Raw genomic sequence first — 20,259 nt, forward strand, 5'->3', positions numbered from 1 at the left:
TTTTTTTTTTTTGTCTTTTTACTATTTCTTGGGCCGCTCCCGCAGCATACGGAGGTTCCCATGCTAGGGGTCTAATCAGAGCTGTAGCTGCCAGCCTACGCCAGAGCCACAGCCTACGCCAGAGCCACAGCAACGCAGGATCCGAGCCATATCTGCAACCTACACCACAGCTCACAGCAACGCCAGATCGTTAACCCACTGAGCAAGGGCAGGGATCGAACCCGCAACCTTATGGTTCCTAGTCGAATTCGTTAACCACTGCGCCATGACGGGAACTCCAAAGAGAACTGTTTTGATCCCAGCATTTTTTAGGGAAATTGCTTCAGAACATTTTCAACATCATACAAAATTAGTCTTCCATGGGACATATTTTTGGAAATCAAACTTGTGCTGATATACACTGGGTCAAAAATATTGAACTTGAATAACCCTGGACTTTTTTGCCAACTTCCCCTTCATGGCAAGCTTCAGCTCCCTTTTCATGTTTAAAGATTTCTTCTCTTTGGTTAAAAGGATGGAAAAATAGATACTTATATTGTCCTACCTTTACTCAACTATTGAAATTAAACTCTCTCTCCCACTCAGTAGTCCCCTTTCTATGCCTTTCCTGATCATATTTTTATAACAATTTATTGAAAAACAAGCTTTTGTAGGGCTTTACATGATAAGATGTTTCTCTAGTGAGCTCAGACACCTAAACTCAAGCCTTACCAGATCAGCTAAAGATTACAGAGAAAGCAACGGAAAGGTAATTCCACTTAGATTTTCTATCTGCCCTTGGATTCAATGTAGAAGTCGAGTCCAGGTCACTCAGTTAATTATTTCTTACCTGAATGCTTCCACTGACACCCAAAATGTAGTCAGCTGTGTATACAGTTCTCCAACAAATTAGGCTCTCAAAAGGAGAAATCCTTTCTTTGCAGGTTTTTCTTGTCTTTTTTAATGATGTATGCTATTGGTTGAATGAACTCTGTAATCCATCTGGTTATTCCAAACTTTACTGCCACCTCCCTTTCTAAATGTGCTGCTAAGCAATTGAAACTCCGTATTCTTGACTTATATGCCTATTTTTAAATATTTTTTACCTTCCCAAAAGCAGTCTCTCAAATGAATAAGTTTCTGAAATTAGAGTGGCATAGCAATGGCCATAACTCAGTGCTCACAAAAGTTCAAGTAGAAGTTCAAATCCAATCAAAGCTCACTTTTATAGATTCCTGTGCCCTTATCTTTATCCTCATCAGAACTTCTGTGGCAACTGCCAAGCCAGTGTGCCTGGGCTGAAAAGCAACAAAGGAGAAGAAGCAGGTGCTGGTGAGCCTGGGAAGTTTGATTCCATTGTCCATAAGGTAAGAAGGTGGACTCAGTGTTGTAGACCCTGGAAGGGACACACAGTGCCTTCTCTCAGCTATGACTGCTCTATACTCTAGGGTGATGCAGGGCCACGGGGTCCTCCAGGAATTCCAGGCAGAGAGGGACTAAAGGTAAGGAAGTCTCTCCTCTGTGCAGCCTTTAATTCTGGATAAAAGAAGAAACCCATTTAAAAATGCACTACTTTTTCTAAAAATATTTTGGAAAAGTGTGTAAAAGCCATTTGCAGATGTCGTTTATTTGTTCCCTGATTCTGTCCAGATTACATGCCCCGGGTGTCCTGAGAAGATATACTTGCTTTTCTCCAAAGGATGATAAAATGATTGAGTGTACTAGCTGAATTTAATGTCTTTCTAGGGGAGCAAAGGAGAGCGAGGCTACCCTGGGATACCTGGGGAGAAAGGCGACGAGGTAAAATGTTCTTCTCTGATCATATGACCCTGCTATTGATTCTGTCCATGTGATGCAACAAAGGGACATCAATATTTCTATAGCTCATAATTGATGCTAAACAAATTTTTTTAAAAAGACAAGTTTTTTCAACTGTTAACACATTTCACATAATATGTTGATGTTTATTATCAGTGGCCCAGTTTTTGAGAGGAAGAAATTAAAACACAAAAGTATCAGTTTACTATGTTTCTGCTTTCGTGTAGCAGGTAACAATTCTAGCTTTCTCGAGATAAAAGCAAGGAGAAAGAGAAAAAGGAGATTTACTGAAAAGAATCCCAAAGCAGCTCATAGAACTGAAGGAATAGTTAACCACCAGCGTAGGGATGAGGTCAGCTCCAAGACTCAGCAGAACTTTCCAGGGCCCCTGCTGCAACATGACTCAACTCTGATGACCTTGGTTTGTCTGTGTCTCTAAGCAACCTTCAGACTCTTCAGAGGAAAAAAAAAAAAAAAACTATCAGAAGAGTCTGCTTGGATGGTTGAAAGCAGCTACCCACCCTCCCACTAAGGTTCAAAGTCAAATGTGCTTTTGAGATGGTATAATTTTCTGACTCTCAGCCACACTGATGCTCAAGATATCATTCTTTCCCACACAGTTCATATTAACTCTTAGAAAAACCAATTAGGATGATGAATAGTTGTTAGTTTAAACAGTTTTGATACTAATAATTCTTAATGAAAGTAAGTAAGCCATCTGGCATATATTAACCTTGATGTTAGTGCCAAAAATCGTAGCAATATAAAGTAGATCTATTTTTTGAGTTGTGGTTACACTTCATATTATAAATTGTCATCAAGTGTTATTGTTTTTAATTAATATTGATTCTGTTCAAGAAAATTGTGAGGATCGGCTTGTTTTTTTCCAAGTTAAAAATTGAAGAGCAAAGAAATACAGCATTTATTTTCATCCATGAATAAAACAGTAAAGGCACTTTATTTTCAGAATAAGGCAGAGTCATTGAGCTTTTGCATCTTCATGGTCCACAGAAAGTCACACTAAACTACAAGCACAGTATCTGATTTTAATAGTCTAACAGCTTTTATCTGCCTAAACTCAAGAAGTAGATTTTAAAGGCAATTGAGATGGTAATAACAAAAAGATCAGGAAATAATTGGAGTTCGGGTTTTTTATAAGTGACTCTAAATTAAATTTATTAGAAGTTAACTTTTATTGATTCTTCAGGATCCTTAGCTCTCCTGGTAAACTGAAATTCCTCAATTCTGCCACTGTTTTAGTATGCTTTTCCTTGAATACATCTTGTGGGTTCTTTAACACTGTGTACACAAACTTTGCACAAGACTCTATTTTTTTTTGCGGGGGGTGTGCTCCAAGTGCATCATATGGACGTCCCCAGGCTAGGGGTTGAATCAGAGCTCCAGCTGTTGGCCTACACCACAGCCACAGCCTCCAGATCTAAGCTGTGTCTGTGACCTACACCATAGCCCATGGCAAGGCCGGATCCTTAACCCACTGAGCAAGGCCAGGGATTGAACCCACATCCTCATGGATACTAGTTGGGCTCATTACCACTGAGCCATGACAGGAACTCCCAAGACTTTTTTTTTTAAGGGCCTCACCCCAGGCATATGGAAATTTCCAGGCTAGGGGTCAAATCGGAGCTGTAGCTGCCGCTCCGCCACAGCCACAGCAATGCCGGATCTGAGCCACGTCTGCAAACTACACCACTGCTCAAGGCAATGCTAAATCCTTAACCCAATGAGCAAGGCCAAGGATCAAACTTGCAACCTCATGGATACTAGTTGAGTTCATTACCACTGAGCCACAGCAGGAACTCCACAAGACTCTTATTATATGGACACTTCCAACTAGTTCAGAAGGAGATTCTCTTCTGTATTTTCCTCACATCACTTGAATGTTAGGAAGTATATTCATAGAAACCTGAAGTAACGTACTTTTTCTCTTGGACCTTTTTGGGGAATGGAGCAATTCAGCTTCTCCCCCTCAGGCAGATGGGAAATGTGAGCTGTTATCTTGTCTTCTACTTGGACTCAGATACTCCCTGAAATTTTTAATTTGTTGATTTGTTTAAGTTAATGAAACTTTAGTGACGTGTGTTTCCTACCAGCCAATAAACTATACTATTTTAATATGCACATAATACCTAACCATACAAAGTCTTAAGATGTCTGCTCCACTCTTAGTGGAAAAGATACAGAGGGACACCCCGTCTCTTTGAGGACTTCCAATTGCTATTTAATGATTATCCAATTGTCAGTTTAATCCACTTGGGAACTTAAAGAGAGGAAGTGCCTGTTTGATTATTGCTCTTACAAAAGTGCCATTATCCTCTACAGTTTTTGTAGCTGTTGTTTTACAACTCAAGGTAACAATTTATAAGATGCTAATAGAACACAGACTCATTTCTCATAATCAGAGGGGATTCTTGCTTGGAATGCAGGTCTTCCTCCAATATTTCAGGGTAGTAATTGATAAATAGGACATGAAAAATATTATTAGCCATAAATTATAGCAATGGAAAAATAAATATTCTTGCTGGCAACTGAGCTAGGATTTGCAAAATTAAAATATCAGAACAGGGAGAGAACTTAGCTCTAATGATCCTTGAATATCTATGCAACAAATTTTAATTTGTATTTTGGTTTGGCACTATATGCTAAATTGACTGCCCTGCTCTCTAATATGTATTTGTCTTCTTTAATGACCTTCTTGTCTTCCAAAATTATCTTCTTGCCCTTTATACATCCACAGTAACTTTTACCCTTACTACAGAATTTCAACTTGTTCAGAAAAAGACTGCTGAGAATGATTTTTTTTATTTATGAACTGAGGTTTATTTTAAAGTTTAATGTGGTCATCAAAGGTTAATGAGTCCCAAGCTTATAAATTAGACTACCTAAAGACTCACTCAGCATCTCTAAAATGATTCAGTGTTGAGACTAAAAGCAGCAAAAAAAAAAAAAAAATACGTATGAACACACATATCTTATACATGTACATATAGAGAGAATTTTATGGAAATGTGGGTATTTTAAGATAAAGCAATTTGTGGTATAAAGTTTGTAATCTCCAAATGTTTAGAGGTACCATTCCCCAAAGAAATTTGCTTCCTTTCTACTTACAAACTCATAAGCAAGTTAATGTTGGGAGAATAAAAAGGGTCAATACAACATGCTGATGTGTACTGTCGACACACACCCCCATGCTCACATACACAGAGGGTTGCCCATGAGGATGAGATAATTTTGAAGAATGTATATGTGTCCACACTCTTTAACACAAGTATACATTTTACCCAAGACTCTTTATTACATGAGGAATTTCAGCATGTTCATAGAGAGGCTTTCCAGCATTTCTTCACCTCTCATCACATAGAAACACCTGAAGAAACGTATGATCCCATTAGACATTCGATGGACAGACCTGGCAGAGCTTGGTCCTTGATCCTGTTGAATCCTAGTCCTCTAGACTGCTTATAAATAAGTACGGAGTAAGTTTACCATGGTACTTCGCCTAATACTTATATGTATAAAAATGCATATTTCATCAGAGTAAAAGGTAAAGAAATTTTATTATAGCAGTGAATGGTTTGTCATTATAAAAGGATTACTCAGTAAAGAAAATTCAATTCTGAAAAAGTGGAACTGTCCAAAATAGAACTTGATACATCATATGGTTATCTGTAATAACAAATGGGTATTTTTAAATGTATTTTTCTTGTTATAGAAGAAAATATAGTTTTCTCATTGAGTTCATTATAGAGAATTTGGGAAATACACAAAAGTATTAAAAAATAAAAGTTATTCCTATTTTTACTTCTCAGGGAGCACTGTTAATTACAGCAATATTCTGCTCCACAATCCCTCATCCACAATTCCAAAATTCAAAACCCTCTGAAAACCCAGGAAATTTTTCCCAAGCTTGCAGCAAATTTATTTGGCAGCAAAATCTGACCTGAAGTCATATGGAGTTAGTCTGTCTATCCCATTTGGTGAGAATATCATATGTTTTGCTCTAGGAAGATTTGTATGTTTATTAGCAACTACTGCCACAGGTGCCATGGGGAGTGTTACTTTTATCCAGTATGGTCATTGTGTTCCCTTTATAATGAATCTGAAAGTTCAGAATATGACACATATCTGACACTGAAGTTTCCAGATAAGGTGCTATGAGCATCTCTCAGTCTCATCTTTTATGAAGTGCATTTATAATGTTTTTAATCATTTGGACCTTACTCTTATGTAAGATTCTGTAACTTTTCTTTTTCTATGTCATTCAATAGCTTTGGAAACATGATTTTAATAGCTGCCAAGTATTTCATATTATGGATTTTATGTAACTTAACTAATATTCTGTTGTTGACATAACCTGGTAAAGGAAAAATTAATCAGACACCTTATCAGTTAATCTAATTCTTCCTTGAATGTATAAATGTATCCAATATAATTAGCATTATGATACAAACCTAAGGAAGAGAGTGGGGGGCTATCTCTTCACCTTTATGCTTAAGCCATTAAAGGGTTCTAAATTTAAATTCACCAATGAGCCAAGTTTCTCATAATTCACTGGCCACCTAAGCTAAGTATTGTATTGTAAAGCATATTCCATTGTTCCATAGCTGAATGAAATGTTAGTGTAATCATATATTTCTTTGATGGCATTCTACTCATCCGAAATTTGTATTTTCATGCTTTAGCAATGGATGCTCAAAGATGCTATTGCTGATGGAGTAGCTCTGTGAGATCAGAAATGCTCTGTGAATCGCCAAACACATTAAATTGTTTCTTATAGATTCCATGTCATGGCATTTTAGCTCACTATCTTATCACTATTCTTAAGGTTCTTAAAAAATTGGTATTTGCTTATAACAAATATCTTGTGTCTTGATTAGCCAAATAGGTGTTTGTTTTTAACAGTTAAAACATTTGATTAACCAAAATGTTTTGTTTTCAACAACCTAATAGATTATTTATGGTAGGAACTATCTTTTCTAGGGTCTTCAAGGAATTCCAGGCATTCCAGGTGCTCCTGGCCCAACTGGACCCCCTGTAAGTATTAGCTAAAACTGTTTCACTTAGAGTCATATCTGCTGGGATGATGCAAGGTGAACCTACATTCCCTATTGCTTTTTAGTCTTTGTTCCTCTGTGTAGATTGCCCAGCTATTGCCTGAAAAAGTAGCATCCAACATCTCGGATTTTTTTTTTTTTAAGTATTATTTAATGGCTGCTCAGGTTTGTGGAGACTTGTGAAAATTCCAGCAGACTTGAAAGCAGTCTGTGATCAAGCAAGTCTATTTGAACAGAAGTTGGATGTAAAAGATCATTATCTATTTTAGTTATATCTTTTTGGCATTAACCTTTGGGAGAGATATTCAGATAGTTACACCCTTACATTTTTAAGCACCATAAGCTAAGAATTTATTCTCTAAGGGAAAAAATGGGTCAAGGATTATCAGATTCAATTTACTTTTATTCCTATTTATGAATTAAAATATGCTCTACTTTTAGTCAGCACTTTTTTTCAGTTTCTCGAATACACTGCACAATACGCCTTTGTGTCTTTAGTTATCCTCTTTTCTTAAAGCAGTTTCTTTACCTTTTCCATCAGCCAAACCCAATCTCTCTTTAAAGCAGAGCTCAAATCTAGAATTGCCAATCAAAAAATACAGGACATAAGGTTAAATTTGAATTTCATGTAAATAAAAACTTTTTTGGCATAAGTTTGCCCCAAATATTGTAGTTTTATTTGCTAAATCTAGCAACTTTACTCAAGCCTCAATTTCTGCAACTCTTCCCTTCATAGCATTCCTGTACAAACAGTACGTAGGAATGTAATTGTGTTCCTTAATGTTCTGAATCATGGATTTGCCATAATGAAAATTTTACCATATGTGCTTTTGCCACAGTTACATAGAAGAAACCTGGGTCTAAATTGTACACTAAAATTAAAAGTTAAGAGAAAGAGTTATGAAAGGAACCATGAACATTATAGCTAACTTTGTTCTCAAAGAAGATTTTAAATTAAATTTTATTTTCCATTGGTAAAATGCAGATCGCATAACTCAATATGCACATTGTTAATTCTGCTATGTGAAGTATTTAAAATGTTGATCACTACCAAAATTATAGCTCATTTAGGAAGGCATAATGTTATGTAAATTGCCATTTAAACAGCAAGGCTAAATTCTTAAATGTATTAAAAGGTTCCAATTAAGGTCATTAAATGTGGTTGGCCAAGGTGAAAAAGCGACCACAAATACAAATTTTATCCTTCCAAGGGCTTATCAGCAGGATACAGCTGCTGTATCAGCCTGAAGAAATAGAAGCTTGTAGGACTGATTTAATTAGGATCAAATGACCTTCAAAATGTATCAGTTTTAACAACCAACTTCCCATACTCTTGGCCATTTAGTTGTTGTTTCTGTAACAAACTTAGTTTTGTGTTTTACAGGGCTTGTTGGGAAGAACGGGTCATCCTGGTCCCACGGGAACAAAGGGTGACAAGGTACAGAGGGCGAGCCTCACTTACTGTCCAGCTTGTGGCTTGGGGTAGGGGCAGGGTGGGACCACTTACAGGGAGATCCACAAATTTAAGCAAAGCCTTAAAATAGGAGTGATGTCAGGGAATAACTATTCTCGTAGTGGGCTTGGAAGGACCCAGGTCCAAAAATTGGTCTGAACACAAGAGATATATTCCTAGGGAAAAGGCTGAATAGAACATTGGTGCCATATAGCAAAACTCAGGGTCCTGGGCATCCAGCTATTTGAGGGGATGGAGAGAGGGTCCCAATGAGGTGCAAAAAGGTGGTTTGTATTGAAGAGTCCAGCCACAGGTGCCAAGGCTCCAGAGAGCATACTAGCTCTCGAGGACCAGGATTCGAGTAATGGATGGGCTTGCTGAGAAAAAGCTGTCAGTCCTGTCCTAGGGAAAATCCACTAAAAAATCAGCACAGCTTGTTTCCTGGTGAGTCCAGTTGGGGGACAAATGGGTTGCTGTGGTCAGCAGGGAGGATCAGCAAAAATTATGCTTAGTAGGAAGATTACTTGGTTACCCGATTTAGGATCTAAATTGACCCCCACAGTGTGATAGAGCCAGAAAATGAGTCGCATAGACTAACTCTTCAGATCAGAGACATTTGAGCATCAAGGGTCCATATGAGCCACTCAAGTGGCTTCCACCCCAAAATGACTGAAATGGGCATAATGGCATCAAGGAGCAAAGGAATCTCCCCCTCCTCCACCAAATTGAAAGGAAACAATGTGCTTATTCTAGATCATCTCAGCTCATTTCTTCTGATAGAATCCTGGGGAGCTTGCCCAACCCAACCAGCCTTTTCTCTCTGTTCTCAGTGGAAATTATTCAGTCAAAGATTTGCCTTTTGAAGTTAATGGGAATTCCACACAGAGATGAGCTTTGGGGCACAGTGGAGAATGAAATGACTTTTAATTGTGTCGAAAAAAAGTCCTTTCAGTAGGCACACATCTTCCTTGTTTGTTGTTCTCTCACAGTTCGTGAGGACCATGACATAATTCTCTGAAAGGCACTGCCAGCAGTCAGCTGAACGTGACATGTCTTGGCTGCCATCAGAGCAGTTTGGGAAACAATGCAATATATTCATTGTCACTCATTCTGAGGCACATACATTGCAAGAAAAACTTTATGGTTTATTTTTATTGATAAAGATGTAATCAAAGGTTTATATGATCCTTTGGTTACTGAAAAGATGGGGAAATTGGAATGAAATCCTTCATCAAACTTAGGAAAATAGACTAAACTTCCCCAAATGTCTTGAGCATTGTACATAGGAATTTTAAACTCTCTGGGTTTTTTTTGTTGTTGTTGTTCTTTTTAGGACCACACCTAAAAAGAGGAGGTTCCCAGGCTAGGGGGTTCCCAGGAATGCGGTATCCAAGCCACATCTGTGACTACACCACAGCTCATAGCAACACCAGATCCTTAATCCACTGAGCAAGGCCAGGAATAGAACCTGTATCCTCATGGATGCTAGTCAGATAGGTTAACTGCTGAGTCATGACAGAAATTCCTGGATTATTTTTTTTAATTGTTTTTATTTTTTTCAATTTTTTTTTTTTTGTTTCCCCAATACGTTATTTTTTTTTTTCTACTTTACAGCATGGTGACCCAGTTACACATACATGTATACATTCTTTTTTCTCACATTATCATGCTCCATCATAAGTGACTAGACATAATTGCTGGTGCTACACAGCAGGATCTCACTGCTAATCCATTCCAAAGGCAATAGTCTGTATCTATTAACCCCAAGTTCCCAATCCACCCCACTCCCTCCCCCTTAGCAACCACAAGTCTGTTCTCCAAGTCCATGATTTTCTTCTCTATGGAAAGGTTCATTTGTGCTATATATTAGATTCCAGATATAAGTGGATTCTTTTTTGATTAAACATTTCTTGCCATTGCCCCTGATTTTTTTTCAATAAAAATTGAAAGATTTTATGAGGCTATTACTCTAAAAGAAAAGCAGTTACAGGAAGGACTGATTAAAGGCATCAAGGAGCTGTCATAACTCTGCTTATCATGGGCCAATAAGCATTCTGTTTTGTTTCTTTTTTTTTTTTAATGAAAGCCCATTTTTCATGTTTCAACTTGAATTTATTTTTCACAGATTTCATGTTCAGTCTGCTTTGCCTGGAAGCAGAATGTCTGAGGCTGTTTACGTTGTATAGAACATTTCTCTTAAACAGCATTATCCCACAGTCTATCCCACTTCTGCTCAGTGAGACATGCCTAATATTCACTTAGGTAGTGAAAGAAGTTTCTTCTCCTGCAGACACAACATAGCTGGTGATTTTCTACCTTAGTCAAATTATGTGCATGGCCCCTCTGGTTTCCAGAAGATGAAGGTGGTGGAGGTGAGGCTAAAAGGAAGAGTCTGACCCAGGTAGCCATGTCCCCAAGCTGACCCTGTTTGCAAGAAGTCTGCCCTGCACGCTGAGGTGGGGAGAGCATCCCCAGCTGTGCTGGAAGTGCTGGACACGATCACCTGGGGTGTCTGGCTCCACCTAAAAGTAACCTTCATCCCTGGCATGCAGACAGTGAGAATCTGAATGCCTGTGGGAAAAGGCATGTACCTCGGCTATGGTCTAGAAATGCAATTCCCTAGGTGAAGGAAAAAGCCGAACTGAATAAAACTATGCAAGGCTGAAAAAATGACAAGTCACACTGATTTCAGAATGTGGGTCTCTGAGCAAGCATATCCTGCTTCATAAACCTGTGGTAGAAATGTTTAAGCCATTGATTTTTATCTGTATACACCTTGCAGGGCAGCGAAGGACCTCCTGGGAGACCCGGACCACCTGGACCACCTGTGAGTTGTTTCAGGTTTAAATCTTAAAATTCGTGCGTCTACTGAAGACTTTTATAACTCAGAGGTCAGACTACATTTAGATGCTCTCAGGATAAAAGTCATCTAAGTTTCATGTACAGATATGGATGATAGCCAGGGTAGCTTTGGGGAGCTCTGATTTTTCCCTCATTAACTCAGCCTCAAAGTGCAGTGTTCAGATTTACATACTGTGGGCCATCCTGCTGTGGACTCAGTTGACCTGAGTGTGCACCCTGACTCTTCAGTTCCTGCCTAGGGGACCCTGGGAAAGTCATCACTTAAACTCAATGATCCTCTTTCTCCTTCAGAAAAGAGAAGGGCTGTAAAAAAAGAGATCCCTTCCAGCACTGTAAGTTGGTAGAAAAATTGTATTGTGCTCCTTGTGTTCATTACCATCCATGATGGCTGAGATGCAAGGAAATTCTATTTATGTAGCACCTAGAGAATGAAATGTACACGAGCCATCGATGTTTTCCTGCTCCAGATTGAGACAGATGTGCCGTTTGTCAGAGGCTGTGGGGAGGACAGGTGCCCGTCCTCGGAGCAAGTCTGCCCTCGTGTGGGGTCTCACTCAAACAGCATCACAGTTTCCATGCAGCCTGCCTCAGGGGAGAGTTTAAGAAGCCAAGCTACCCTGGAAGGGGAGAGTCTGTGACTTTCTGAAGACTGCCTTTGTTGCTAGTCTGCCTGTAATCCCACTCTTTGCACAGCATCAATGAAGACATTTACCTTCTCCCTTGACAAGGAAGCTGGGCAGAAAGCATTGGAGGCTCAAACACTGTAATACTGTCCCTCCCCAGTGGACAGAACAGCAAACTATTACATGAGTTCACAAAAGGAACTATATTTTATGGCGGGCTTAAGAAATTTTCCTCTTCCCCCTGGATTCTCCAAAACTATTTATTTTTCAAGACAAATTAAATGTTGTCTTTTCTGGGACCCCTCCCCCCACTCCCAGAAATCTCAGACAAAAATACCTTCACTCTCCAGGATTAAATATAGTAGACATTCATCAATTGTCAAATGAATGAGTGAAATGCTAAAGGAGTAAATGAATGGGGCATTTTTCCTTCACCAATGTTTGGAAGATGCATGCAAACCATGTGCCCTAGGCAGAGCTAACCACCATGGTCTAAAAGCAGGGCAATGATAGCAACTAAAATGTAAAAGTCACAAAAAAAAAGGAAAATGCAGGTTATTGATTCTATGGGAATTTTTAAAAAGAAGGATAAAAGCTCCCGATAAAATTTTCATGTGCAAATTTTTCCTGAATGTCAAAATGTATGATTTTTAAAACCTCTCAAGTTAGTTCTCTTAAAGTGTTAGTTACTCTGGGAGTTTCCATTCACTGGTCAAATTTTATTAGGAAGTTCCTGTTCCCTGTTGTTCTAAAGAATATGTTTCCATCCACGTAGGGTTGGAAGTAGCATCATCTCCCCCATTTCCCTTAATTTTCTATTTAGTATGAAGAGACCGTAGAAAAAAAATTACCTTTCAGTAGCCAAATTGTTCCCTATTCACATCTTCATCAGCCCTACTGCATTATAGCCTGCAGGTCAGCAGGCTGTAAACAGTTAGCATAAATTGGCAATTCAGAAACTGAATTTTAATGAGCAAATAATATTTTCCTCTGAATACATTAGTGTCTCATCTGTCAAACCGGCACATTCATCACAGCCCCACTGAAAGTGTGTGCGTGCTCCAGGTGGAGCTCACATTTTTTTCTCATTTTTTTTTTCGTGTCTCATTTTTTCCTCTACATTTGCTTTAGAAAAGTCAACAATGGAAACATTGTATTTTTTTTCACTGATAGCATTAAACTCAATTTCTAAAATGTAATAGGAAAAGTATCATTTGGTGAAACAACTAAAGGAAGAGACTCTTTTAACTTAAAAGAATAATTCTGTATCTCATTTCTTTTCTAAGGGTATACCATTCAATGAAGGGAATGGAATGAGCAGTTTATATAAAATCCAGGTATTTATTTTTCTAACTGTGTAAAATCACTTTCCAGTTATGGATTACTACAAATTCCTCTCACCTTTTTCTTTTTCTTTTGAAGGGAGGTGTGAATGCTCCCAGTTTTCCTGGGCCACCTGGCCCCCCTGTGAGTACAGTTATTTATCACCCAGCGTACTTTAGCTGAACAGCCACAATAAAGAAACAAAACAAAAAGACCTCCTAAGTTTGCTGAAAAATACATGTTACAAATATAACCAAAATTTTCTGCAAGAGGAAATAAATGAAACCAATTCTAGTACAATTGGGAAAATATGCATGTTGAAATAAAGAAAAATCCCACTCTGCATAGTGATGTCGCTTTTGGAAATCTGAGAACTAAATCAGTTTCCAAGAAGTCACCATCTTGGGAGTTCCATCGAGTTCTCTTTCCCCATTTTATGCTTCAAATCCAAGCCGTAGCAAAACAAAACTTGCAGATAATGTCATGTGTATCAAAGCAAATTGAACAAAAATTCTTCATATTCTGTCATTTTGTTTCAGCCATTATTTTCAAAATGACTTCTCATATTTTTCTTTATAGGGCCCCAAAGGTGATCCTGGCCCAATGGTATGTATATTCCCATGTTTTGTGTCGTTTAGAAAATAAGTCCTTGTTAGAGTTTGAAAGAAGAGCATGAGGAGAAATGCCTGCCTCCCGAAATGTCTGTCACTGAACATGTTGGAGGAGACAGGCATGCTCCTCATTGCAGGATGCCCCGGTCCTGATGTTGCTGCTGCCCTTGACACTCTCCAATCAGTATGTTTTAAAAATCACCTTGGGCTGGAAGAAGGTACATATAAAGCCCCTAATAAATAGGACTTTCTTCTCATTGGACTATTTTGATGATTGATTCCACGTTAAGTAGATTGTAAAAGAAAAATACTCCCGGGAAAGAAATTCCTTCATCTGTCTGCCATCTCCCCCAGAAATAACAACAAAGACAGAGACTGTTTATTTGCTTGACTCTCTTAGACAGTTGTTCTGTAGGAGATGGGTTGTCCTGTCATAACCCCACTAATTAGGAGCAGTATATCAGGAGGTTAACACTCAGCAGGTAAAGAGATCCTGTCCTCCAGCCACCCAGGATGATAATTGCTAAGTATCCTTCTCAGCCACAGAGCTTCACTGTAAAAGTTCTGCCAAATTCAATTAGATCCCCTTTATTCCTTGGCAGATTTTCCTGCCATGTCCTTTTCAAGCATATGTTCTGTCCTTCATATTTCATTTCTATGTACTTTAACCTTTGGGCATATACTTGAAACTCAGGTGTACCCGAAACTGAAATAAACTTCCAAAACACTTTCCATATGAAGAAATTTAAACCCCTTTTGTTACAGTAGAGTTTAGTAAAATTAGATGAATACATTTTAAACAAGCAAAAGAATAGCCATAAAAAGCAGTCTTTTCACACCTAAATATACTTTTGAAGGAGCTGCCTTAAAGAACTTATTTTTTGCTAGTAGGCAACATGAATTGAAAGCCAATTTGTTTTCCCCTAAAAGTGTAATTTCACCCAGTTAGTAGCATTTTCTGAACCCTAAGTACATCATTTAAAAGTCTCCTTTGTTTTGTTATTCATGCTGTGCTTTTTTTTTTTTTTTTTTTTCTTTTGCTCTTTATGGCCACACCTGCAGCATATGGAGGTTCCCAGGCTAGGAGTTAAATCGTCGCTGTAGCTTCCGTTATACCCCACAGCCACAGCAACACGAGATCTGAGACGCGTCTTCTTCGACCTACACCACAGATCACGGCACCACCAAATCCTTAACCCACTGAGTGAGGCCAGGAATCGAACCTGCAACCTCATGGTTCCTAGTACGATTCATTTTTGCTGCGCCATGATGGGAACTCCTGTGCTTTCTTTATCTATAACTTTTTTAGTGTTTCACTGACTTTATCCTTCATTCCAATTTTAATCTTCTTTCATCTAATTGATGAGAATTTCCTCCTGGTCTTTCCTTCTCATTCTCATACACACAAAATAGCCCCTCTGAATCATTCAGGGACATGTAGGGTTCTCACTGACTTTCCTAGAACATCTAAGTTTTTTCGTTAGTAACTGCAGATTAAGGTGAGAAGGCTTTTTTTTAAATGTCATAATAAAGATACATTATAACTCACTTGGCTTGGAACCTGCGTGGCAGCAAAAATGTAGACAGATTTGAGTTGAATTTGAAGAGATTAGGCTTTCAATTTTTTAGCTGCAACAAAGAATAAAGAAAAAAACTGAGTGAAGAACATTCCTTGCTTTCAGAGATGTGAATTAAGTGGCTGAAGCACAAAAACAGAAATGTGGAATCATGGAAATACTGTGTAGACTTTCAGGTTTATCTGAGATAACTTTCAAAATATTCTTCTGGGCTCCATGTCAGCACCACCATACAATTCATTTCCCACCAGTTGCCCAGGATAGAGAAATACTATCTCATACTGTAGCCCTAAGGCAGGAATGGTGGGATCTCGGGTCACAGAGTAGAAATGGAAAAGTCACATCGGGGTGGGTGGGGGGAGATTTACTCTTCCAGCATCCTTCAAATCCCAGGACACCATATCTGCATGACTGTTGCTAATCTCACTGAACCTTTACAGATAAAAATTAGCCTTAATTGAATTTATTATCTTCTGAGGCACTCCATTTCATTCCCTTGGTAATCAATGTATGATTAGCTTTCCATTAAATATTTATTATTAGCTACTTTCAAAGGAATATTGATTGATTGGTTGAGGACCCTCCTCTGTCCTAAGGATAGCTGAGAATGTAAACAAAGAGAAACAGGAGTTCCCGTCGTGGCGCAGTGGTTAACGAATCCGACTAGGAACCATGAGGTTGCGGGTTCGGTCCCTGCCCTTGCTCAGTGGGTTAACGATCCAGCGTTGCCGTGAGCTGTGGTGTAGGTTGCAGACGCGGCTCGGATCCTGCGTTGCTGTGCCTCTGGCGTAGGCCAGTGGCTACAGCTCCGATTCAACCCCTAGCCTGGGAACCTCCATATGCTGCGGGAGCAGCCCAAGAAATAGCAACAACAACAACAATAGACAAAAAAAAAAAAAAAAGAGAGAAACAAAGAGCTTATTTCCTTTGTCAGTAACTTAGGGCTTCTTTTACAGGGCTCTATGGAGAAAAGAATCTTACAGGTTACAAACTGGTAGATGTTTAAAAAGCAAATAAATTATCAAATCATATCCTTACTCATTAAGCATCCTGTGATAAGGACAATATCATAAATCATAATGGGAGTTAGAGCGCTGGTGATATTTTTGAAGCAGATTAGACTTAGGCATAAAAAAGAAATGCGTTTACAGTAAATAATCTTGGAAAGCTAGCATTTCTTTTTTTTTTTTTTTTTTTTTTTTGGCTTTTTGCTATTTATTTGGGCCGCTCCCGCGGCATATGGAGGTTCCCAGGCTAGGGGTCGAATCGGAGCTGTAGCCCCTCGGAGCTGTAGCCCCTGGCCTACGCCAGAGCCACAGCAACGCAGAATCCAAGCCGCGTCTGCAACCTACACCACAGCTCAGGGCAACGCTGGATCGTTAACCCACTGAGCAAGGGCAGGGACCGAACCCGCAGCCTCATGGTTCCTAGTCGGATTTGTTAACCACTGCACCACAATGGGAACTCTGGAAAGCTAGCATTTCCATCTGAGTAGGTTGAGAAAGCATCCAGTGTCCTAAGAAAATATTTGCAGTTAACATTAATTCATTAACAAATAAATATCTAACAACTACCATTTTCTCTCTCTTAAATTAAAAGCCCTAATGTTTTTTGTTCAAAGTTGGCAGCATCCTCCACCCTAACCTTTCTAAATATGTTCCTTGAGGACCTATGGGCTCCTCTCAGCTGGGACCATAGAGCAACATATGTAAAAGTGGTTTTTTTAAAAAACAGAAATGATTACCTATCTCCTCTCAGTGACTCATTAGCTTGAGCAATAACTTTTTTTTTTTTTTTTTTTTGCCATTTCTAGGGCCGTTCCTGTGGCATATGGAGGTTCCCAGGCTAGGGGTCGAATAGGAGCTGTAGCCACTGGCTTACACCAGAGCCACAGCAGCATGGCATCCGAGCCACGTCTGCAACCTACACCACAGCTCATGTCAACGCCAGATCCTTAATCCACTGAGCAAGGGCAGGGACCGAACCCACAACCTCATGGTTCCTAATCGGATTCGTTAACCACTGATCCACCACGGGAACTCCTTGAGCAATAACTTTTTGACTCACTAGAGACGTTGCTTCTGAGCCATCCTCTGGAGCACCCACAATTCATATCCAGCTACAGAGACTATTGAGGGATGATAAACTCTGCTTTGAGAACTCCATCTTCACCTACTCTTAAAGACTTTAATCCTATATTCTGATAATCTAGAAGCCTTAGGTAAATCGGCAAACTTTATTAAAGTCCTGCCTTTCTTTCTAATTCTTATTGAAATTGGAATTATCACTGACTAGAGGGATTCATTCAGAGTAAATTCTTAATCAGAATAAAAGCAGTTAATTAGACAATTGTCATACTTCTCCAAGGACTAGCTTTCTTCTCAAACTGTTTTCAAATTCCAAAGGCAAGAATACAGATGTTTGAAAATAGAGTGTACTATTTACTTGCTAAATTACCAGTCAATGTTTGAGGGAGAATTTTTTAGACAAAATTATCTTTGCTTTTGAAATAATGCTTAAAAAACCTTTTGATCATTGCTTCTATGTTCTTACATTCATATTTAACAGGGAGAACCTGGTGCAATGGGACTGCCAGGACTTGAAGGATTTCCAGGTATAAAGGTAAGAACAGGGTTAAAAATGTATTCACTGATTCAATGTTGGAAAATGTTTATTGAGCATCTCCTCTTGGACCAGGAACAGTTTTAGGTTTGCAGATGTATAAGGGAACAATATAGACAAAAATCTCTGTCCTTGTGGAAATTATGTTCTAACAAGAAGGTACAAAAACTAAAAGAATGAACACAAATAACTAAATAATATTGTTGGTAAGAAAGAAAAAGTAGAGCAGATTAAAACATCTGGAGTGCTGAAGGGGAGGGTGTGGTTTTGAATCGGGTGGTCTAAGAAAGAAGGATCTGAGCAAAGACTTGAAAGAGGTGGAGGATAGTTAGCCACATCCTCTCAAGCCAGAAGGAAGAATGTTCCAGTCATGATGAGTCAGTTCTGGAGATTTAATGTAGAGTATGGTGATGATAGGTAACAATACTATCCTGGATACTGGAAATTTGCTAAGTGTGCTCCCAACACACCAATGGTGACCTCTGAGAGGTGATGGGGATGTGAATTAGCTTGATTGTGGTGATCATTTCACAGTGTATACAAGTATCAAATCATCAAGTTGTACATCAATCTATACAACTAAAAAAAAAAATAGAAGAAGAAATAGCAGGTCTAAGTACCCTGAGACAGAGCATTCCTGGTACATCCAAGGAGATCCAGGAAGTAAATGAGGGGTGTATGGTAAGGGAAGAGGTCAGAGCAGTGGGGTGGGGTCATACAGAGCAGTGCTACTCAGTAGCCAGTAGAGGACCAGTGTCAGTCTGCAAACTCTTTGTTATGGCTTCTGGGGTAGGGTAAGTACAGAGATGGAGAGTAAGCATTTAACAGCTTATCTAGAGATTGGACTTTTGACATTGCTGTTATATACAAACCTGTGACCAGCAGACTCACTTTGGTTCATGATCCATTAGAAAATAAATGAGGTGACTGCTCCTTCATCACAAGTGGTTTGAGAAACACTCATAAAAGGCTTATCAGCCATTTTGAGGATTTCTTCTTTATTCCGAGTGAAACACAGAGCCAGTGGTGGTGGCTGAGTAGAAGAGTGACAGGGCCTGAAGCTTGAGGGTAAAGATGGGAGCAGAGAAGAGACTCAGAGGAGTGATGTCAGCTCAGATAAGAGCAGAAGTGGTGGAGGTTATGAGGAGGGGCTAGATTCTGGGCTGAATGTGTTGTGAAGGTCTGGGCAGCAGGACTTTCTGATAGATGGCATGTGGGGGTGAGAGAAGAGTCAAGGATGGCTCCAAGGTTTTTAACCTGAGCAACTGGTTAAAATAATGCGACATCAGCAACAGAAATGAGGAAAGGTATAGGCAGAGCCTGTGTAGAGAGGATAGGATGAAGATGATCAGGAGTATAATTTTGGACATTGGACCAAGTATGGAAGTGTCTATTAGAGAGCAGAGTGGAAATACTGAGTAGGCAGTATGATCTAAAAGGATGGAATTTGAAAAAGAAGTCTAACTGGAGATATAAATTTGGTTGTTGCAAGCATATAGATGCTATCTTAAAGTCAGGAGGCTGGGTAAGATCACCAAGAGAATGACAGTAGATTGTTTTTAAAAAGAGAAGAGGATCAAGGACTGAGCCCTCAGGCCCTCCGACCTTAAGAGATTGGGAAGAAGAGTTCTTGTGGTGCAGCAGGTTAAGGATCCAATGTTGTAACTACAGCATCTCAGGTCACTGCTGTGCTGGGTTCAATCCCTGGCCTGGGAACTTCCACATGCTGCCAAAAAAGAAAAGAGGTTGGGAGGAAAGATCAAGTAGGAGGGTCAAGGATTGACCTTTGGATTCAGTGATGTAGAAGGTGAGTATCAGCAGAGGAATTACTGCTGTTTCATCATGTTGGTAGCAGAAACTGCTGGACTTGAATGGGATTAAGAGAGAATAAGAAAAAAAAAAAGACTTAGAGACAGCAAATAATGTATAAACAATGTCCAAGGAGTTCTACTGCAAAGAAAAGCAAAGAAATAGGCCAGCAGCTACTGGAGGAAGGAGGGCAAAGTTTGATAACATGGATTTTAAGACCATAGAGGAGTTCCCGTCATGGCTCAGTGGTTAACGAATCCGACTAGGAACCATGAGGTTGTGGGTTCGATCCCTGGCCTTGCTCAGTGGGTTAAGGATCCAGCGTTGCTGTGAGCTGTGATGTAGGTCGCAGACGAGGCTCGGATCCCGCATTGCTGTGGCTGCGGCGTAGGCCGGCAGCTACAGCTGCAATTAGACCACTAGCCTGCGACCCTCCACATGCCGCAGGTGTGGCGCTAGAAAAGGCAAAAAGACCATAACAGAAGCACCAGAATGTTTCTGTGCTGGAGG

The 20,259-nt window shown here is 39.4% G+C and overlaps 1 protein-coding gene across 5 annotated transcripts in view; it reads left to right on the forward strand.

Annotated features, from left to right (window-relative positions):
* COL19A1 (collagen type XIX alpha 1 chain) overlaps positions 1–20,259 on the forward strand; it is a 357,656-nt gene that overhangs the window by 290,842 nt on the left and 46,555 nt on the right. For all 5 annotated transcript variants that reach the window (XM_084958732.1, XM_003121272.6, XM_084958748.1 and 2 more), the window contains 10 exons: positions 1,242–1,346; positions 1,428–1,481; positions 1,726–1,779; positions 6,796–6,849; positions 8,254–8,307; positions 11,105–11,149; positions 13,094–13,144; positions 13,230–13,274; positions 13,710–13,736; positions 17,887–17,940. In XM_084958732.1, the coding sequence (XP_084814858.1) occupies positions 1,242–1,346; positions 1,428–1,481; positions 1,726–1,779; positions 6,796–6,849; positions 8,254–8,307; positions 11,105–11,149; positions 13,094–13,144; positions 13,230–13,274; positions 13,710–13,736; positions 17,887–17,940 (543 nt within the window). The remainder of the gene's footprint in view (positions 1–1,241; positions 1,347–1,427; positions 1,482–1,725; positions 1,780–6,795; positions 6,850–8,253; positions 8,308–11,104; positions 11,150–13,093; positions 13,145–13,229; positions 13,275–13,709; positions 13,737–17,886; positions 17,941–20,259) is intronic.

The sequence above is a fragment of the Sus scrofa genome, chromosome 1 (assembly GCF_054392235.1).
Source record: "Sus scrofa isolate SSC_HxYL_T2T_F1_AM1 chromosome 1, Sscrofa_HxYL_maternal_Yorkshire_Landrace_v2.0, whole genome shotgun sequence".
Taxonomy (NCBI): domain Eukaryota; kingdom Metazoa; phylum Chordata; class Mammalia; order Artiodactyla; family Suidae; genus Sus; species Sus scrofa.